The sequence below is a fragment of the Diachasma alloeum genome, unplaced genomic scaffold (genome assembly GCF_001412515.2).
Source record: "Diachasma alloeum isolate Michigan unplaced genomic scaffold, Dall2.0 Dall_scaffold_00214, whole genome shotgun sequence".
Taxonomy (NCBI): domain Eukaryota; kingdom Metazoa; phylum Arthropoda; class Insecta; order Hymenoptera; family Braconidae; genus Diachasma; species Diachasma alloeum.
This window is the reverse complement of record NW_021680379.1, coordinates 600,106-622,248: the sequence shown is the minus strand read 5'-3', so window position 1 is coordinate 622,248 and position 22,143 is coordinate 600,106. Positions and strand designations below refer to the sequence as shown.

At 36.0% G+C, this 22,143-nt stretch overlaps 2 protein-coding genes across 4 annotated transcripts in view; both read left to right on the top strand.

Moving 5' to 3' along the window:
* Positions 1 to 6,120: 6,120 nt before the first annotated feature.
* LOC107037176 (ubiquinone biosynthesis O-methyltransferase, mitochondrial) lies at positions 6,121 to 11,585 on the top strand. 2 transcript variants are annotated; one of them, XM_015255578.1, is made up of 5 exons: positions 6,121 to 6,196; positions 6,336 to 6,494; positions 8,337 to 8,829; positions 11,126 to 11,306; positions 11,385 to 11,585. In XM_015255578.1, the coding sequence occupies exons 2-5, from the start codon at positions 6,433 to 6,435 to the stop codon at positions 11,510 to 11,512; spliced, it is 864 nt and encodes a 287-aa protein (XP_015111064.1). In that variant the 5' UTR covers positions 6,121 to 6,196; positions 6,336 to 6,432; the 3' UTR covers positions 11,513 to 11,585. The 2 variants fall into 2 exon arrangements, with proteins under 2 accessions (XP_015111064.1, XP_015111063.1); XM_015255577.1 differs by having other exon boundaries at positions 6,129 to 6,494.
* A 2,869-nt stretch (positions 11,586 to 14,454) lies between these two features.
* Positions 14,455 to 22,143, top strand: part of LOC107037240 (CD9 antigen) — a 29,302-nt gene continuing 21,613 nt past the window's right edge. For both annotated transcript variants that reach the window (XM_015255683.1, XM_015255682.1), the window contains exon 1: positions 14,455 to 14,761. In XM_015255683.1, the coding sequence (XP_015111169.1) occupies positions 14,696 to 14,761 (66 nt within the window). In that variant the 5' untranslated portion in view covers positions 14,455 to 14,695. The remainder of the gene's footprint in view (positions 14,762 to 22,143) is intronic.

Below are 22,143 nucleotides of genomic sequence, written 5' to 3'. Positions count from 1 at the left end.
ATTTTTTTGAACAAGTTCCTGATGACGATCTTTGATTTTTACCGCCCACTCGCCGACGGGCGCCAGTTTTTAAATACCGGTGGAAATCGCGGTGAAAGATTCTGTCAAATTTTGATAGAAAGTGACAAATTTTGGCAAATTTTAACGTAGAAATATTCTCAGATATTTCATATTGTATCAAAATCTGTCATAGATGTCGAAATTCGACTTTTCGGGTGAGAAATTGAAATTATATGACCTGAATTTGGAACAAGTACGGCGTTGATAATGCCATAATTTCTCAGAAAAATGTGTCATAATTTGTCGAATTTTCACAGAATTTGTTGTCCTGGGAGTTACTTCTCCCCATTTGACATTCAATGACATTTTTTGTCATAATATGTCAGGATGCTAGATTTGCTTATAGAATCCAACAAATTTTGATTATTCAAAAAAAGAGTCAAGCGGAATGCTGTCTATTGTCATTTATTATCATATTTTACAGGAATCTGTCATCATTTATCCGTTTATGGATCTTTTTTTTATAGTTTCCGATTTCAAATGATGTTTGACTTTATGAAATTCTGTCATTTGACCCTCGATCACTCGCTCACCCTAGCAGAAATTGATCGAAATTCTGCGACATTGAGCCGAAGTGTCTACACCTATAACATTGAATGTCGCGCGCCAACTCACGCCGCGACGTTTTTGCGCCATGAAATTTCTACTATGGCAATGAGCGCGGCGCCGCGCGTTGTCGTTTTCTTTAATATTTTAGCGTTGTTTCTCGACGTTTAAAAATTTTGGAAAAATTACAGTTCCTAGTTCGATCCTTTTATCAAGTTTTAGCATTGTTCGTTTTTTTCTCAGGAAATTTTTTTCCATCATATCTCCACGGAAAGTTTGATTTTCCTCCCCAAATGACAGGAGGAAAGTGGCTTATTTGATTCCTCGGATTTCTACTGGTTTAGAAGATCCTCGGAATGACATAATCCACAATACTCTCTTTCATTTACAGGGAAAAATCGAACTTAACCGTGCAGTTATGACGGAAAATAGTATGTGCACCGAGGAAGGACAACAGGACATCCTAAACCGCGAGTTTACCCTCGGCTTCGCCTCGGGCAGGTTAGAATGCCCTGTTTTCCTCCCTTGGTGCACAATATACTATTTTATCCCCTCTGAAATATTAATAAACTAGCCATGGACCCCGGCTTAGCTCGGGTAAAATAGAAAAAAATGAATATCGAGATTATGTTAAACGGGTTATTATTCTCAATTTTTGCTTCCGAATGGAAGCATTGTAATCGTTCTATTTTTCGATTTTCTAATTTTGCTTGGAAACGATGCAGAATGGTCTGAAACGTCAAAATACGAAGTTTGACCACCCCGTGTGTCTGTGCGGATGTCCATCGGGTGGTCAACTTTTAGAAAATTGGAGAATTAACCGGCTAAAGTGATTCAGAAAAATCTGAAATTTTGTCAGATTATAGGTATTAATAACGACTAACTCTGTGCCAAATTCCAGCTCAATCGATCCAGCCGTTTTCGAGAAATTGCCATTTGTTTCTAAATCGTTTTTCGCAAATATCTCGAAAACCATCCAACCGATTCCATTTTTTTTCAAAATACTCGTCTCGATTTCAGCTATAATAATCAATTAAAATATATATACCGGTTCATTCAAAGTTTTCGAGATATTTCAATTTTTCTGTTTTTCGTTAAAAATGCTTGTGAGCACTCTCACGTTCGCAAAAATCGATATATTAACTTGAAATTTGGTACAAAGTTTCCTCTCTGCACTAGAATGTTTGAAAATGGGCTCAATCGGATTATTAGTTTGAGATATTCAAGTTTGTGTCTGAAATTCTGTTGAAAGCACCAATGGTGATTACTGTGTGTCATTCTCAGGTCCATTGTCGAACGATAGTCTTGTTTTTTTTATGTTCCGTCTTGATGTCTTGAACCAACACATGCATTCGCGCCCATGAAAGTTCACGAGATATTTACATTTTTCCATTTTTTCACAGAAAATCATCTTTTTTTTTCATAAAAATCACAGTAGCTTGTGCAAAAATAAAGATATCAACTGAAATTTGAAGAGAATTTTCCTCTTACGATAACAATAGTTGATATTCAAAATGGGCTCAATTTCTTCAGTATTTTGCGAGATATTCGAGTTTTTCTGGACATCTTGGTAAATGGTTCAAACCATTTGGAAGCCGGCCATCAATTTATTGATGGCGAGAAAAAAAAAAGTTATAACCCATCAAGTAACGGTCAGATGCCCTCTCCCAAAAAGGCTTCAACCCCTGCTTGTTTTAGAATACTCCAGAATTTTCTTCATTTCTTTGGAAAACCCGTGAATGGAAAATTTTAGAATTATTCAGAAAGTTTTGAAATTTTTGGGAAGTTTCTACGTTTAGATTTCAATTTATTATGCAACAGGGTAGATATAAAACTGGAGAATTTCTTCCAATTTTCTCGAAAACCCGAGAATATTCTCAGAAACTTGAGAATGTTCTGGATTTTTTCAGAAAATTCCAGAATTTTCTAGAAAGTACTAGAATTTTCTAGAAGTTTCCACGTTGCATACTGAACTATGCAACGCAGCGCAATAAATTATATAGCCTAAAGCCATCTGGGGACCTTAAGCTATTTAACAGTGAAAACCCTATCAAAATCCATTCAGTGGTTTTAGCGTGAATCGCGAACAAAGAATCGGCAACAGATTTATTATATTTAAGATTACAAATAAAATTAGGAAAAAGAGAATAGTATATTTCGTAACGAGTGCAAAAAAGTGTTTTTTGGCGAGTGGGAGGTTTATATCACGAGCCGAAGGCGAGTGATATAATCCCACGAGCTAAAAAACATTTTTTCACGAGTTACGAACAATATTTTTCATCACAATGTGGCGGAAATTGGACTTTTAGACGCGCGGAGCGTGCCGAAAAGTTCACTTTTCGTCACAGCGTGATGAAATAATATATNCGGGCACTCTTACCGACTAAGCTACCGGGAACCACAGAAATTCACTCTCAAATTCACCTCAAACACCGCCTAACCTCCTTTAGGCATTAAAGAATTCTAAGAGAATTAGAATTTAGAGAGACGACGCTTCTCTAATAGGGGTGTGAAATAGTATATTTCGTAACGAGTGCAAAAAAGTGTTTTTTGGCGAGTGGGAGGTTTATATCACGAGCCGAAGGCGAGTGATATAATCCCACGAGCTAAAAAACATTTTTTCACGAGTTACGAACAATATTTTTCATCACAATGTGGCGGAAATTGGACTTTTAGACGCGCGGAGCGTGCCGAAAAGTTCACTTTTCGTCACAGCGTGATGAAATAATATATTGTGCATCAAGGGCGGAAAGTCTTGACTNTTTCGTAACGAGTGCAAAAAAGTGTTTTTTGGCGAGTGGGAGGTTTATATCACGAGCCGAAGGCGAGTGATATAATCCCACGAGCTAAAAAACATTTTTTCACGAGTTACGAACAATATTTTTCATCACAATGTGGCGGAAATTGGACTTTTAGGCACGCGGAGCGTGCCGAAAAGTTCACTTTTCGTCACAGCGTGATGAAAAAGATTTTTTTATAGATGATTCATTCTTTTTTTGGAATTTTTTCAACTCTTATACTTTATGTCTTCTTTCGTTTAAAAAAACAACAAACAAAAAGATATGTGAGAACTTGTTTTTTCAATGATAAATATTATTGAAATGATAAACTTGAACAAATTGAATTTCGGTGCAGATTCGAAATTGATTCCAAAGTGATTTGAATGGCTTTTGGCGAGTGAGACATTCTCAATTATTCTTATTCTCACTTCGCACTCATGTGTTTATCGGTCGACGCATGTTCTCTAATGTAAGTGCGAGAACAGCGGTAACGCGAGTGGGATCGCTAGCTGTATAGAAGACTAACGTAAGTGCCAAAAAATGTCCTCATACCAGAACTTTTGAATTTTTAATTCCAGTTCCCATATTTGTGTTTGGTTTCTCTTTTTCTATTGAATCCTCGTATTTTGGCACTTAGGTTACTCTTCTATGCAGCTAACGATATCTCTCTCGCTCCACTCACCAGTGTCGCAATATATACGTGGAAAGCTGTGAGAAAAGGATGATTAAAATAAAAAACAAATAATTGTTGAAAAATATGTGCGATGAAAGAAAAATGTTCAAATAAAAATTATTAGAAATTGATGGAAGAACCCTATTGTAAAAGACAAAATAGTAATTCACGAATTTTTGGTTAATAAATAAATTTAATTATTTCATTACTTAATATCATTTGTGGACCAAATGAAAAACAAATTAGAACAGAAAATTATTATTTTTAGGAGGAGATGAGCAACTAAAAATAGGAGAAACTTTCAAAACCGATTTTTTTTTCGAATAATGAATGAACCCATACCCATAAAATAGAAAATGGCGAAAACTTGGTTTTCTTCATTTCTGACGGTGGAAACTTGGAATCACTGTTTTTTCTTCGAACGAGATCGGCCGCGCGTTTCGAGATCGATTTCCTTTCTCCTTTTTGCGATAGAAATATGGGCGGAATATAAGTATTTTAGAATTTTATGATCTAATTTTAACGAGAAGAAATGAGAGAAAATCGATATATTTTTTCGAATAATGGAAAAATACCCATAAATTCGATTTCTATTCTTGTCGTTCTAGAATAAATGACAGAAATTGAGAATTGGAGACTAAAAAATTTATCGGATGATTATTATGTAATTCTTTGTTTTGTTATTTTCAACTTAAATAATTTTCTTCTGCTAATTAAAATATATTTGAAGGTATAGAAATCATCATATCCCCATTTATGTGATTCTTTTATTTTAGATCCAACCACGAAACTCGAATTTCCCTTAACCGTCCAGTAATTGGCCTGTTCACCCTAGTCGTAATCGTTGCTGCATAAGCGGTCTATATTGTATTTTGACGCGGTTTCAATATAGAGGGTCTTTTTGGGAAACGATCCTTATGTGCAGCGCCATCTATCGGAATTCTAGAAAATTCTAGACATTTCGAGGTAATTAGAGAAATTCCTTGAAATTTCGAAAAAATTCAAGGAGTTTCTAAGAAATCCTATTTTACTAAAGATGAAAGAAACGTGAAGTTGTTTTATATCGAAATATCTCGAAACTGCCTGACCGCTAATCCTCAATTCTGGTTGGTCAATGAGTCACGTGAAGTAGGAGCTGAAAAAAATCCCCGGTATTTTCAAATTCTTCAAATGCCAAAAATTGGTTCTGCGTCATATTTTTCATTTTTTCATATGTGAAGTTGATTTTTATATCAAAACATATCTAAATTGACTAATTGTTGATCATGAGAAAAAAAAAACATAGTATTTCTAAATTTTTTTAACTCACAAATTATTCTTCAATTCCCAAATTTTAATTTTTTCATATTTATCACACGCCAAAATGATCAATTCTTGCTTCTCAGACTTTCATACATAAATTCTAAACTCTACAAAATTCACGAAAATTCTTTGGTTTCCCAACTAATTCGAGAAAAATCTTTGAAGAGCTACGGTTATCTGGAAAACTGTGGAATTTTCCGAAAAATTCAAGAACTTTTTTCAGTTTTCTGGGAAATAAATTCATAACCCTCCCCTCATTTTTCAACCATTACAGATTTTAATCAGATTATTTTAAAACGTAAAAAAAGGAATTAATCGAAGATTAAAAATTATTCATTGATGTTTCACTCTTTCTTCTCTTAATTCTCTTTAAGTCATTATCAATATTTATAAAACATCTATGAGTATGTGAAGTTTAATAAATTCGATTTCTTCATTTTCACAACAAATAGATAAGCGCGCGTGAAAGCGCGCGCAAATGTCTAGTTCGAGAAAGAAGGAAAGACCATGAACGTATCGACGTACAATTACAGCTGTATCTAAAATACAGCCGCCTGCAATTTTTCTTTCAATCTCGCCCTATTCGATTTCGCAATTCGTCATCGAATTATCAAGTAATTTCTGATTTCTTCATTCATCTGTTGAACAGTTGAATTATGAGAACACATTTTTCAAAATCGTTTTTCGTTTTTTTTTCCGTGTCGATGTTCAATTTTTCCCGCTCTACGGAAGCTCAAGCGCCATTCTTGAAACGTCGTCGAGCATAACAACATCTCTAACCTCGAAGATTAAATAGTGGCAGATCAACATTTCACGCCGGTTGGATTATTATTGCGTAATGATTATCAATTTTTATTTGATAATAGCGGTTTTGAAGTGATAAAAATTAAAATTGAGCGATTGAAAGCAGAAATTACGTGGAAATTAGTGAGTGACATTCTTCTTGGAGAGTAATACGATCATTTGTTTTGTAGTGGGTTCAGAGAGTCAATGACAGATTCGAGGACGATGGATTGAAAAATCTGGAGTGAAATAAAAATTAATATTTTAGTATATTAGGATAACATTAAGATGAGTGTTACGGTTATCAAAAGATATTTCACGTACAGTTTGGGGACCTTGACCCGGCATTGGTAAGGAATGACATTATACCCTTTTTAAAATATATATTATATCATGAAACTATGTTTGAGGCGAATAGATTTTCTTTTTCGAAAACAATAGGAACGAAATATACTGATATCATTTCCATTTCCACTGACGACGGCGAAAGTTGTAAATTTTGATGGTGTTAATCTTAATAGAGAAATTGAGAATTAATTGACTGAATGCGGAGATGATTACTCATCCTCGTATTTATAGTTTATTGAATGTAGGGGCGGGTGGGGTAAAATGGACACTTCTGACTTTTTTTAAAATGTGAATGAGGGGTTGAAATGTTGATAAAATTTAATAATTTTTTCTTCAATACAAAGAACAATTCTTCACCTCTATGGCGAGGCTAAACTGAGCTCAATTGATAAATTTGTTTGACTTATGAATAATTTTTCAAAAGTTTAAAGTGTCCATTTTACCCCACCCTCCCCTACCAATGAAATGGAATAATTTATTTTTCAATGAAAAGTACACTTCTTCCCCTTCGTCATAAGCCAAGACTGAGATGGATTGATAAAGTTGTTACCGAGTTACTAATATTTTTTAAAAAGTCAAAAGTGTCTATTTCACTACATCCTTTCCTATTTGTTCGTATTTCTAATTGGCACTTGTCAAAATGGTAACTGACAGTTGTGAGAGAATTTTCAGCGTGATGAATATAGCTTGCAATTCAGTCTCTGAAGAACATTTCGACATTCAAAAAAGGTAGCGATTTTGATCAATCTGTTATGCAGTTTTGATTGCGCTAGAAATGAAAGATTTGTATGCAAATACATCTCTCTAATATTCAAAGATATTTATGAAAAAATCAGCCTAAAGTTTCGTTGACTCGCCCCATTTTAGCACCTCTACTGAATTGGTCTGAGTGCTCGATAAAACAACAAATGGGGAGTTGCTTTTGTATTGCATGTAGTATACACTGTTAAAAATTTTAGTCTGAAATGTCCGGTACACTTTTTGGAATTTTTTATCGAATTTAATGACCCCTGAAATTTCAAGGAATTTCGTCATTGAAAACTCAGAATTTTGTGGGAAAATAAAAGCGAACTGTCGATTTCAATTCCATTTTTCCCTGAAAATGAGTAGAAAACCAAAAAATTCCGGTAAACATATTCTTGAATGTTCAAGACACTGAAACAAGAATACACTGAAAGCGATTTAGGGGGAAAAATAATGAAATTTCACATTTCACTGAAAATTCAATGTAATTTGGCACTGAATATTCATATTAGATTGGAAATTAAAATACATTGAGGAATTCTCGGCTTTATGCTGCTTAAAATTCTGGAACGTTACTAAATTTTCAGTGAAACCTAAAATTTCATGATTTTTTCCCCCTAAATCGCAATCAATGTCACTGTCCTAAAAATTAGTAGTCAACTGTCCATGAAATTTCATTTTTTTTCTAATAGTGGTAGAAATCGTCTAGTATCTTGTACAAAGAATACGAAATCAAAATATTTTCCCCTCTGAGCGCGAGTAAAGTGGGGGATACGTAATTCTCGGAATTGGATTCCCCTACATTTCTTGTGGTATCTTGTACGAAGATTGGACTGTAATGGCGATCGATAGGGTTCAACAATACTTACATTTGAAAAAAAAACGATTCAATTCCATCCATTAATTAGCGAACAATTGAAGAAACACTTTGTTACATACGTACACACATCCATTCATACGTACGGACGAGGTCTAAACATTGCATTTTCGGAATTTTTGAATAAAACTGGGTCGATATAACACAAAAAATTAAAAACTTAAATTTGAACGATTAGAAACCTTCTATTCGCTTTATAAAATATTAAAAATGTCCCTCTCAGTTCCACACAAACGATAAAACCTATTCCGGAAGTGCCAAAGTCTAAAGGAACTACAGTCGACTCGAACGATGTGAAACAGCACGGAGAATTGCGTGAGAAATGGTGGGACCTGGATGGCCCAATGCGAGCCCTGCATTCCCTTAATCCTCTACGGGTTCAATTGGTTAGAGATGGCTTGGTGAATGTAGGATGGAGAGAAGTAAACCCCGGCCATCCGCTGGAAGGAGTGAAGATCTTAGATGTTGGTTGTGGTGGTGGAATCCTGTCCGAACCTTTGGCGAGAATTGGAGCGTCTGTAACGGGGCTGGACATGTCAAAGACATTAATCGAACTCGCCAAAACACATGCCACCCTTGATCCAAGTCTCTCAGGACGACTGACTTACTTGAATACCTCTATCGAGGATTATATTCGCACTAATGCTGGCATGTACGATGCAGTTGTGGCATCAGAAATTTTGGAACATGTTTCGGATCAGGAGCTCTTTCTACAGGTGAGGAGTGCAAATCGTGTTAAGGAATTTATGGCGGTGTCTTGAGAGAAAAAAAAGTCAAGATATTGATAATTTTTTACAAATACGTTCTTTTATGTATTAAGAAATCACGTGCAAAATCTCAGATAGCCTAGGAGAAAGACAACAACGGAAATAATTTATAAAGTTGCTATTTATGCACGAGGTTAAATGGGGCATCGATAATGTCAGCGTTTTCCCTACATTATCGACCTGTTGGCAATATGGGAACACTGCTGAAATTATCGATGCCCCATTCAACTGCATGCATAAATAGCAACTTCAGAAATTATTTCCGTTGTTGTCCTTCACGTAGGCTATCTGAGATTTTGCACGTGATTTCTTAATACATAAAAGAACGTATTTACAAAAAATTATCAATATCTTGACTTTTTTTCCCTCGAGACAACGCCATAAATTCCTTAAGGGGAGACTACTACGAGTTTTAACCCTAGTCTGGTCACCAAACGCGACCCTTCGACTTGGTCACCTCTATGGGTGGGCGATGTTTAAAAAACATCCATTACCGAAGAATCGATGTTTTTTTCATTACACAGGAAAAAAATTACACTTTTGAAAATAATTTTTTTCTTCTCGTTTTTATTGAAAAATATAGGGGAGGGTAGGGTAAAATGGACACTCTACTTTTTAAAAAATATTCATAACTCAGAAACAGATTTATCAATTGAGCTCAGTCTAAGCTCATCATAAAGACGAATCATTATTTTTCAATTGAAAAATAAAATTATTCATTTCATGAACAATTCAACACGTCACAAATATTTCAAAAAAAGTCAAAAGTGTCTGTTTTACCCTACCCTCCCCTATATTTAAAAAATATAATCCGAGGAACTTACGTTTCAATGACAACTACTGCTGGAGAGTCAAATTTTGAATCTCGAAACCGAGATGTTGATTAATTGAAAAAAATATATTGAATTTTTTCTGTGAGTGGACATTAGCTGCAATAATTGTTAAAAATTTTAATTGAAAAATATTAATAAAAAAAACACTGTTCACTTATCATTCATATAACATACATACTGTAGAAAATAATCACTTCTGATTCCGGATAAAGTATTATTTTGTTCATTCTCAATCAATCAACATTATTATTCGACAAAAAATGAAAAATTTTGTTAGCTTGGTCAGAAACATCGATGTGTTTGAAAAAAAGAATCGAAAATCGTTTAATCGGCCCTCGAAGACATCGAATAAAAAATATCGATGTTTGGAAACGAAAAATCGATGTTTTCGATTAATCGATAAACATTATTTAGACTTCAGCGTTGCCGAATTCACTCTAATGCCTAATCTGTTCGAAATAATTTGTGTTCTTTAAGAATTTTGGGAAATGTGTTGTTCTAAAAACTACTGTAATTTTTTAGACACTCCAATTGACAATGTCAATTTTTTTTCATTTTTTCCGGTTAGCCAGTCAACCGGAAAATTAAAATAAATAATTTGTAGTTGAAGAAAAAGGGCGCGTGGTGGGGTTTCCCTCATAGGGTGACCAATTTAGGGCTGAAGTCGCAGGCTATTGGAGATTTCTCATACATTGAAGATCGATTATATATGTCTAAAAACGAATAATTAATGCCAAAAATTGTTTATTGTTCGTTTGCCCTGCAGACCCTTAAAAAGTTAAAAATAGTCCAGGATCTCCAATTTTTGAGCTACACAGAGGTTTTTTTTTCAAAATTTTTGAAAAATGTGTACAATAACAATTACGAATTAGTTTTTTTGAAATTCAACTCCTATACAGATAAATTCGTTATTTTTTTTGATAAAAAATTGCATCATTCATGTAAAATAGCCAGACAAATGTTTCTGAAAAAATCGAGAATACATTTTAGATATTTTAAGAATAATTTTTCCGCCCATTTTACATAAAACGCGCAGATTTTTATGTTAAAGCGAAACTAGTTGTGTAGGAGTCGAATTCCAAAAAACTAATTCGCAATTGTTATTGCACATATTTTTTGCAAAATTTTGAAAAAAAACTGTAGCTCCAAAATTCGAGGCCCCGGGACTATTTTTAACATTTTAAGCGTCTGCGGGGCAAACGAACAGTAAACAATTAATTTTTTTGCACTAATTATTTATTTTTAGACATATATAATCGATCTTCAATACATGAGAAATCTCACTCTAATAGCTCATGCCTTTTAAAACTCAAAGTAGTCTCTCCTTAATCAATGATGAAAATGGACTATTCTAGTTTTTTATAGTAATTTTTTCAATGCCAAAATTTCTCATCATTTATGATCATTCATAGTGCTGCGCCGAGTCTGTGAAGCCTGGGGGTTCCATATTCATTACCACAATGAATAAAACAATCCCCTCGTATCTGGGTGGAATAGTAGCTGCTGAGTACATTCTGAAACTCCTCCCGGTGGGAACTCACGATTGGAAAAAATTCATTTCCCCTGAAGAAGTTCAACGCATCCTTGAGAAATGTAACTCTCATTTACGCATAATTTTTCACCAACGATGAGGAACAAATATCTATTTCATAGTTTTGTCAATTGTTACAGCGGGATGCAGAACGAAACTAATTCATGGTGAATTGTACAATCCAATCAACAATCAATGGACGTGGATTTCTTCGACGGCAATCAATTATGCACTTCATGCAATTAAAACTGAGGAAATTAAAAAGTAATATTAGTTGATTCCGTTTGTTCTAAAAAAATTATGAATTGAAAAAAAAGAATCTTTTTTTTTTACTCAACAAATTTTGCTTCATTTAATTTTAAATTGACATCAATGAGTCCATTGATTTTACTCAATCTTCTTTTCAATGGTGTGGAAAACGATATTCCTTCAATTAAGAACATAATTTTTAGTGTTGAAAACATTGTTCTTGAATCGATATAATATTCCAAAGTCAAGGGCAATGGTTTCAAGTGGGTAACATTATTCCTAATTAAGGGAAAGAAATTCTCAGTGTACAGATTAAGGCGTTTCGTGTGTTGATGACCGAGGGGGGGGGGATGACACTGAAGGGGAGTCTTATTGTTCTCGAGCCCTGATTCAATCACGGAACACGAAATTTTCCAATTTTCAAATAACTATTTAAGTGTGCATTTGAAAAATTTTTGAATATTGATTTTATTCATCAGATTGATTGAGTTTTTTCTCATCACCTATAGGTGTCAAATCATTTTTATTGGATGTTTTTCAAATTATTGAAATAATAGGAAAATGCATCTCGAGTTGGTAAACCTGTCGAGTGTTTTCTCTCTCTCAGGTCCATGGTCCAACCCATACCTTTCCCATGATGTTCACTGACATTCAAATCACGCGCCTGCGCGTGAAGGCATAATTGTTCAGAAACTCATAATTTTCCGAATCATTTGTTCAAATAACTTTTTTATGAATTCTGAAAAAAATTAAAACTTTTGCGTGTCCTCAAAAAAGATCTGATTTATCACCCACTAGTTTTTCCTCAATAGTTCATTATTTTTTAGGTGCCATGGAAATTTTCCTAATTGAGAGTGGGGTAACCTCGGAAGTTATAGTCAGAGGGTTTACAAAAACATCCAAATTTCATTTTTTTTTTGAGACTAAGACCTGAAAAAATATGCAAAAATTTTCAATGATGCAGCATACTCAGACATTTCTCCCGTGAATTTTCCAATTTTTTTTTCATTATTTTGACTTTGGCACGAAACACCTTAAGGTATTTCGTGCGAAAAAGGTAGATAATAACATTCATCTGGAATTCATATAGAATGTTTATAATCACAATTGAATTGTCTATGAATTTTCCTAGAATTTTTTCAGACTTTCTTTTCAAGTTATTAATGCCTAAATTTGCTGCTTATACATGGGCTCTTCTGGAGATTTTTCTATTTAGCATGAAATCATATTATCAGCTCAGATGGTAACGCCGTTTTGTGCTAAACAGAAAAATCTCCATAAGAGCCTATGTATAAGAAGCAACTTCAATCGTTAATAACTTGAAAAGGAAATCCAAAAAAAATCTAGGAAAATTCATAGATAATTCAATTGTGATTATAATCATTCTATATGAATTCCAGATGAATGTCATTACGGTAGACTCCCGTTAGAGTCACATTCGTTATACAGTAGACTCTCCTTTATCCGCCGACTCCGTAATCTGCGCTCACTCCCCTCGAGGCCTGTTGCCCCTCAAAAACCTTCCACCACTCCATATCTATCGTGCATCCTTCTCTTTGACGTCATGCGCTATGAAATGCGCAGTGGGTCACAAATGTAAACCACTGCCATGATTTCCCCCACTATTCCCGACCCTTTCCCTCTTCTAATGCTGCTGTAAACTGGACGAGTGGGGATGTTCCTTTATCTGCGTTTCACATGAAATGCCGTCACGACCGAGTCCCGAGGCCTGCGGATAAAGGAGAGTGCACTGTAGTCGCATTTCCCCTCATATCGATTTTTCGGCCAGCGAGCGCTCCCCCCACTCCATTACCTACGAAAGCCTTTAAATGAATGCTCCGATTTTTCCTGGAGGAGTCATTGTTTTTGAATTCTCAGAAATTCGCAAAATAAAATGTCGATTCTGAGAAATGACACCCGGAGTAAGCGCGTGGTGGTGGAAGGTGAATACAATCGCATTCCCCGAATTCACTTCTCCAACAGCCCCTTGAGTGTGACTCTAACGGGAGTCTACTGTATTGACCTTTTTCGCACGAAACACCTTAAGGTTGTTGTACTTGTTGTCCCAAGAGAGTCACACTTCAAATTTTTCACGCTTTGCGCTGAATCCCACTAAACGAAGAACCCGGGTTAAAACAAAAACTTTTGCTGATGTACAGTTCGACTCGGCTCACGCATCGATGAATGTACTCTACATGAATACGTGCGCATACAGCTAACGTCAAATGGTGTCCATTGTGGCAACCACGCGCAGTGTGTCTCTCTGTTCGTGTGACTCCTAACCTGGCAGAATTCGTGGTTTGTCTTATTATGTTGCCACGTCTCGCGTATTGATCTCACTTGTCCCATCCATTGGGGAAAAAAATAACTTTCTATGATGATTTCTCGAAAATGAAATGGTCAATCAATTTAATTTTTTTGACGTGGATACGTCTATGGTTTCAATATAGGGGTCATTTTGGAAAACGGTCCTTATGTGTAGCGCCATCTATCGGAATTCTAGAAAATTCTAGACATTTCGAGGTAATTCGAGAAGTTCTTTGAAATTTCGAAAAAATTCAAGGAGTTTCTAGAAAATTCTAGAAGATACAGCCGCCTGCATTTTTTGAGTGAAAAATGTAGTTGTTTTTTTTTTCAAATCGAAAACGGTGAAACTGCATTCAACAACGTGTAAAATGAAAAAAAAATGAATTTCAAGTTTGAGATGGTCAATTGCAATTATAATGGGCTTATTTTACAGCTAATGCTTGAAGCCATCTACGATAAAAATTGAAAAAAAAAAAATAGAAAAAAAGGTACACAACAGCAACTTTAATTTTCACCCTTCTCTAATGCTAATGTTGATTCCGAGCACTGTAACACTTTTCCAAGGGATGGCGCCACGTGCCTCACGAGCCCTCAGCCTCGCATCAAAATTCTAGTACACATCCCAAACTGAACAAACTGCAGCTTGCGCGGAGCGTCAGCGTCGATCAGTTCAGTTCAGTTGTGTGTAAGCAGTTACTTAGTGAGCACAGTCTTTCCGCATAAGAAAAAAAACAACAAATAAACCGAAATAAACTCCTAAACACCGTTGACCAAATCCTCAAATAAATCTAAGCGAGATACAGAGGGCGAACGATTGCTCACCCTTGATCCCAGTTTGGTAAAAAATTAATTGACAAAATAATCTCCAAAAACCATAGCTAAAAACCGGTAAAAAATGGTGATGTCTCAGTGTTACGGGATTATAAAATACACGCTTGTTTGCGTCAACTTAATATTTTGGGTAAGTCCAAACGATGAATTGATAAACAAGATTTACGTAAAAAAATTGAATAACAATTGTTCTTTCCACTTGGTAACAATTCAGCAGTTCTATAAATATAGAACAGTTTTAGGTTTTTCGCTTCTTCCGATGAATTCACATTCAACTCGAATCTTCTAACGTACCTCGAGGTTCTGTCCTCGAGATTTCCCCCTATTTTTAATCTCAAAAAGCCGAAAGAGACTATCAGAAATTCTTAACGTAACAGCATCTCAATGAAATAAACTGAGGAAGTCGTCTATATTTAGCGTTTCATACATCCTGCTAAATCTGCTGTGTACATCTCTTCTTTTTCACTTGAAACTAAACATTTGTTTTATACTGTCACGTTATCAATCAATTGCACCAGTCGGGATTATTCAACTTGATTTAATGTACAATTGATTCGAATTTATGGGGAAATTAATGGGGACATTCAGCAGATTTTTTTTCTCTTTGTTCAGATTAGAGTAAAATAAATTGAATCGCGTGACGGGAATCGTAATTTGACGACAAGCAGACGTCGCGTTAATATCGATCATCGCATCGGTGAGGGAATTCTTTCACTCCTGTTTTAGATCGCTAAATCGTTGAATTTGTTCAATCATTATTCCACTGTGTTTATTTGTTTCCTGTCCCCGTTACTGCAATCAAATTAACTGTCACGTGATGATTGTGTTTAAAAGTTCCATATGTTTCTACGCAGTTACCCGTTGTTTTGCAAACAGAAGCATTTTTTCGCGCCCCTTTGATCTTCTGTTGAGTTATTTTTACTTTCATTCACTGCTAATAGTAGATTGATTTTTATTAAAATGAAAAATGTTTTTCTCTCGCCCTGGGTTATTAATGGAAATAGTTTCTATCTTCATTGATGCTTAAAACGAGAGAAATTTTTTCATGTCCGTTTGATCTTCTGTTGAGTTAATTTTACTTTCATTCGTGGCTAATAGTAGATTGATTTTTATTAAAATGAAAAATATTTTGTTCTCGCCCTGGGCTATTGATGGAAATTGTTTCTGCGTTCATTAATGCTTAGAATGAGAGGAAAAATTCTACAGCGTAATTTCACCGTCGTGGGGTGGCTGTATCGATTCCATCTGGGGGTTGGTACGGGATACCATTCCGCTCCCTTTTTCCCTCCCTCATACATCTACCCTACATCCTACCAAGTTGCGCGCTCACTCGCGTGTAGCCCTTATTCTTTCCGGTAAGTGGGGGAGACAGAGGGGAAGTTGGGAAACTGAATCTGTATGCAATTTGCGATGCTACCAGGGACACAAGAGCATATCCGAAAATGGGTCACGACCTGGATATATCTGCGAGTACATTCGGGATAACAGATACACTGAGAAAAAAAATTATTTTTGCCAAATATCCACTTACTTGAGAGAAATATTTATTTTTTCAATACCGTATTTCTTCAGAGTCATTAACAGGGAATCCTCATTAGGTTTCAATTATGACAATTATATTGCTTTTGGAGGTGATTATGGTAGCCATGATCTTAAGTGAATTCCCTCAATAATTATCAACCCCAAACAAATGAATCGAAATTCTTCGCTCTAGAAAATAAGAAATTGAGGAAAAATGGTTAATCATTGGAGGAGTTCATCCAAAGTCATGTGCAACATAGTCATCCTCTACAGCAACATGATTGTCATAATTGAAGCCTAATCAAGCTCACCTGGGAATGACTCGATTGGGGAAATACGATTTTGATGAAATGAATGCTCCTCTCAAATAAATGAATATTTGGAAAACAAATTGTTTTTTCTCAGTGTAGAGTGTGGAGAACTCTGTTTATCTTGTATTGCAATTGGATCGAACCGTTCACATCATAACAGAACGAGATGATGAGGAAAGAAAGATGGGGAGAACAAAAAGACAAGAAAAACAGCGCATTTATTCCATTAGCTAACAAAGCGGATGCTGTGAAACTGTTAAATAACTACGGAAACTTTTCAATTGGAGACTTTAATCGGATTGTCATAATTGAAGCCTAATCAGGCTCGCCTAGAAATGACTCGATTGGAGAAATACGATTTTGAAGAAATCTCCTCTCATTTTTGAGAATGCTCCTCTCAAGTAAATGAATATTTGGAGAAAAAAAATTTGTTTTCTCAGTGTAGAGTGGAAAACTCTGTTTATCTTGTATTCAAATTAGATGGCACCGTTCGCGTCGTAACAGAACGAGATAATGGGAAAAGAAAGATGGGGAGAAAAACGGAGAAGAAAAAAAGTGCATTTATTCCATTGCCTAACAAAGGGGATGTGAAACTGTTGAATAACTCCGGAAACTTTTCAATTGCAGCCTTTAATCGGCTTCAACGATTCGTCCAAAGGTGTTCAACAGTTGGTGACGAGAGACAACTTTTTGTTAGAATCACTGTTGATCACAAACAGTATTGATACTATAATGTTGGCAATAAACATGATGTGTAACTTCAGAAAAAATGTAGCCTTCGCAGATTTTATTGAGACATAAAAAAATACGAGGACGATTTCATCGATTACGTTGAATTTTCTAGCTTTTTTCAATATTGGACGTGAAATAGTCACAGTTTTTCGTAGCGTAAAAAAATATTTAGTTTTGAGCATCAAAACACTAAAAATTTAACCACGGAATTATGGGTAATTCAATAACAAATTTTTATGTCATCTATTCTTTTAATTTATGTAAAATTGTTCTCAAAAGTTTGCCCCTTAGAACCATTACCTGATGGAATAGAACGAAAAGTCCAGGGTATATACCCAATTTTCGAGGAAACAATTCCATGTTTTGAGAGCATTGTCTAAATGTAAAATAATTTGGTACATTTTTTCAACACATGAAAACAATCAGGTGGTCCATTGCTTAGGGCTAAATCAAGTATAGTTTTTTTTGCTAAAAATTATCAATTTGCTTCCGAATGGATTAATCGAATTAAAACAAAAAAAGTTCATATTCGGTTTTCTGTCATTAATTTGAAATTGATAAGAATTCTTTCTGAAGTTTAAAACCTCAGGAAAATTCAGTATTTTTTTTCTAAAGACAATTTGAAATAAAATTTTTTAGTGAACTGAATTTATTTTAAATTAGACAGATTGTGCGAAAACAACATGAATGTAAGATTTGATATCACAAGAGTTCATGCTCCTGATACATCAATATCGATATCGCCTCGGTCGTAAGTAAATTATTTCAATTTTATTTTTCTCCTGAATAGTTTTCCTTAAACTGGACTTGCAACCAGTATAACGTTTTTACTAATGAATTGGTAATTTTCTTTTGAATGGTTAATTGGGGAAGAAGATACACCAGCCATGAAACCTTAATACGATCCCTAAATGTCCCAAATGTCTAACATGAGCTCCATATACCCTAGTTAAACATCTAACAGATGCCGACTAAATGAAAATTAAACTGGTTTAAACTTCCACTGAACATTCATTAAATCTTGACGAAACGTTGATTAAATCCTGATTAACCTCCGACTAAATCTCGACTAAACCCCGGCTAAATTCTGACAAAACCATGATTAAACCTCGATTAAATGCTATTTAATGCTATAATTTCAAAGCAAATCATGCGATCGCCGCTATCTTCGAACTCGACCGAGAAAACATCGAAACGAATATTTTAAGTCACAATTGAATAGATTTCAACGATTATTTTGTGAGTGATCGTCGAAAAAGTAAATTTGAAAAAAAGCTCCCATACATACATATATACGGACATCATCTAAAAACAGTATATTCGAACTCCTGAGACCAAAATCAGCCAGCATCACACAAAAAAATGGCAATTTCAGATTTGACAAATACAATGCTTCCATTCGGAAGCAAAAACTGAGCATTGAATCGTCTTGTCGATTTCATAATTTTCTGCTTTTAGAAGATGAACAAGCACTCATTTTTAGCATTGATTTTGAGGTTTTGCATGCATGAAATGTTTCGATAACACAATCATGAAGTCCGTCTTCAACGCTGCAAAATGAAAAATATCCGTTCCATCGTCCCTGTTTCAAGAATAAAACAAAACCCCATTTTTAAATGCCCTAAAACATGTTACAGCCATGAAAGAATTTCAACAGACCCTATGAAAGGCGTATAAAGCAGTGATGTGATTATTCGTAAATTTAGAGTGACAGGGAGACCGGTGAACACGAAATTCACTCGAGAAACCCGGAAATTCACTTAATCGCTTCTGCCTTTCTCGGAAGTGCGGTGCGTTCTCTCAGTCGAAAGGGAGATCCCCGAGAAAGACAGAGATATGCAAAATAGAGAAAGGAGGAAGAGGAGTCGGCCGAAAGGCTCGGGGGATACGTGAGAAAGAGAGAAAGGTCGCGTGCTCCCCAGCGTAGGAGGATCGGCCGGAATGAGACATGCAGAACATGCGCTCCAATGACGATAATCAAAGTGATGGTTCAAATAAGGACGTGAATGGCAAACCGCCATAGGGGTAAATGTACGGTATAGGCACGTACAAAAGTGAGAGGTGGAGTTTATTTGCATACAACCCTCGGAAAAAAAAATGAATAAAACACAAAATGGAAATGCGCATGCGAGAACATTGCACGGATTACATAATTCTTGAAAAAAACATGAGGATTACTGGATTTTCCAGTTATATTTCCTGCGATATCGGCTGAAATCCTTTTGGTTTATAGAGCAAAAGAAACGAGAACAGTTGGAAAAATGTTTTCTGAAATATTGACTATTCAGTAGCGAAGCGGTAAACCGTGTTAAGTTGATTTTGACTGTTGGCCAGTTTTTTACGAATATCTCGGAATCTAAAAGAGATAGAAAAATTTTTGTCAAAACCTTTTCTGTAGAGTTAATTGAGGGTTATAAAAAAGGTCATGAAAACAATTTTGCTATCTCTCTTAGATTCTGAGATATTTATCAAAAACTGGCCAATAGTCAAAAAGCCACCCGATCGACTTTACTCGCGCCGCGAGAGAATTTCACACGCTCCTCGTCCCAGCTCGATAAAATATTTTTTTATAATTTATTGAAAGATGCTAGATGGGTTTTATAGACCCCAGAGGAAAGAGGGATAGTTGCTTGAGGCAATCAACAAGTTTCAGTCCAAAATCTCAATTTTTTGACTATGTTCCTCATACAGTGGGACCTCCGTAACTGCTCACGTACATAAGTGCACGCTGTCCCACCACACGAGGGGAAGTGTTCTCCCACCATTACAATTCCCCTTTATGCCCGATCTCTCGCTAACCTCTTCCGCTCTTTATCTACAATGCGCAAGGACTATGCGCAATAGTATTCTGTTTACCCGGTACTTCGCCGTGTGTGCCTCTACACGCAACTCTTTCTAACTCAGCGTTCTCGCTCTTTCGCTGGCGAAGAAGGGTCCTTTCATAAGTGCAAAGTCCGAGAACCCAAACCCCGGGAGGCGTGCAGTTATGAAGGTTCCACTGTACCCTGAAAAATTTTGCAACAGAAAGTCATATAGCGCGAGTGCTGACGGGTTAACAGTAGCGGGTTATTAGAATGAGATTTCTCATACATTGAAGATCGATTATATATGTCTAAAAACGAATAATTAGTGCAACAAAATAGATGTTTAAGGTTCGTTTGCCCTACAGATGCTTAAAATGTTAAAAATAGTCCAGGACGTCCAATTTTTAGCTGCAGAGGTTTTCTTCAAAATTAAAAAAAAACGTGTGCAATAACAATTACGAAGTAGTTTTTTTGAATTAGCATTTTTTTGCATTAATTATTCGTTTTTAGGCATATATAATCGATCTTTAATGTATGAGAAGTCTCACTCTAATAGTTCACAATTTTTAAAACTCCTAGTAGTCTCTCTGTAATTTGAAAAATTTTCTTCCATGGAAAAATTACAACTTAAACTCTAAAGAACATGCTCTGCTTCGAAGGGCTCTTTATTCCGCAAGAATGTTTCCAAGACTTCGCCTGATGGATAGCAAACTTGGATTCCTTTTACAAGTGGTATTCAAAGCAACGTCAGGGAAAAATATCCGAGTTTATATCATGTGGGGAGAGATTATAAATCCAGTTGCCGTTTGAATTATCACACCTTGTAGGAAGCATTTTTACAGTGGAGCCCACAAGAGTCCAGGTGGTGCGTGGCTGTTTCCTCTAGTTCGAATAAATTCACCGACGCCAGTTTGTGTAACTCGCCTGTGAATGTAAAGGGAGAGAGCGGAGGCAGAGAATGAGAGAGCCGTCGGGGCTTATTTCTGGTTGATGAGGCGCGGCGGAGAGGTGAGGCCTCTCTCAGGGTTGACGTGACTCACGTTTGTTAATGTTACAACAATCTAGCTGTAAAGATTTATTTTCAGTAGTGATGCGAATTTACTTTTACTTGAAAAAGTTGCGTGTTCCATTTTCAGAGGTAGAAAATTTTATGGAAAACCCAGTATGAGAAATGTAGAAATAGCGCTAGCTTAAAGTATTTATGGCGGGGTGGGCATGTAGGAAGTGAAACGGAGGAAAATCTATTGTCCTCTCCCAGAATACCAATCGCTGAATAAAAAAAACGATATTTCAATTACAAATTTTCAATCTATTTCAACCATTTTTGTGCTCGAAAATTTTTTTTGATAACTTTTATATTTTGTTTCCGCATATTTCAAGCCTTCTTTTATTCTTCTGGCTTGTCTTTTGGATAATTGGAAAATAATTAATATGGATAGAAAACGTGACAACGGCGTGCCATTCGAGGGACAAGTTGGCAGCACTGATTCACTCAGCTGTTACGTTCCTTCCCATAGCGAAATGTATTATCACAACTCCATATTTGCCACGCTTAGCCCTCCACGATTCCTAACCTCGGTGTTGTCGCTATTCCAAGTTGGGTACGCAGAATTTCTATTTTTCATCACGCTGTGACGAAAAGTGAACTTTTCGGCCTGCTCCGCGTGCCTAAAAGTCCAATTTCCGCCACATTGTGATGAAAAATGTTGTTCGTAACTTGTGAAAAAATGTTTTTTAGCTCGTGGGATTATATCACTCGCCAAAAAACACTTTTTTGCACTCGTTACGAAATATACTATTTTATCAGTTTTTTAATTATCCCTTCTAAACAATTCACCTAGGCCACTTGGATTTTTACCTCCCCCAGTTCCCCTCGACTTCGCCTCGTGCCGCCAACTTCACACTCGTTACCACCCCGTCGCACTTGTATCAAAATATTAGTATATTACCCAACAAGTGCGAGAAGCAAGCGGTTATGTACGAGGGCGGTGCAGCCGCTTGCTGCCCCCACGAGTTGCGTATACTATTTTATACCATAAGTGCGTGCGCGGCGAAAAGGGATCGGGGGGGGCAGAAGGGGGTCCAGGGGGGCGAAGCCCCCGCGGGGTGCAGTGGCGGAACCCCTGCTGGGGGGGCTGGGGGGG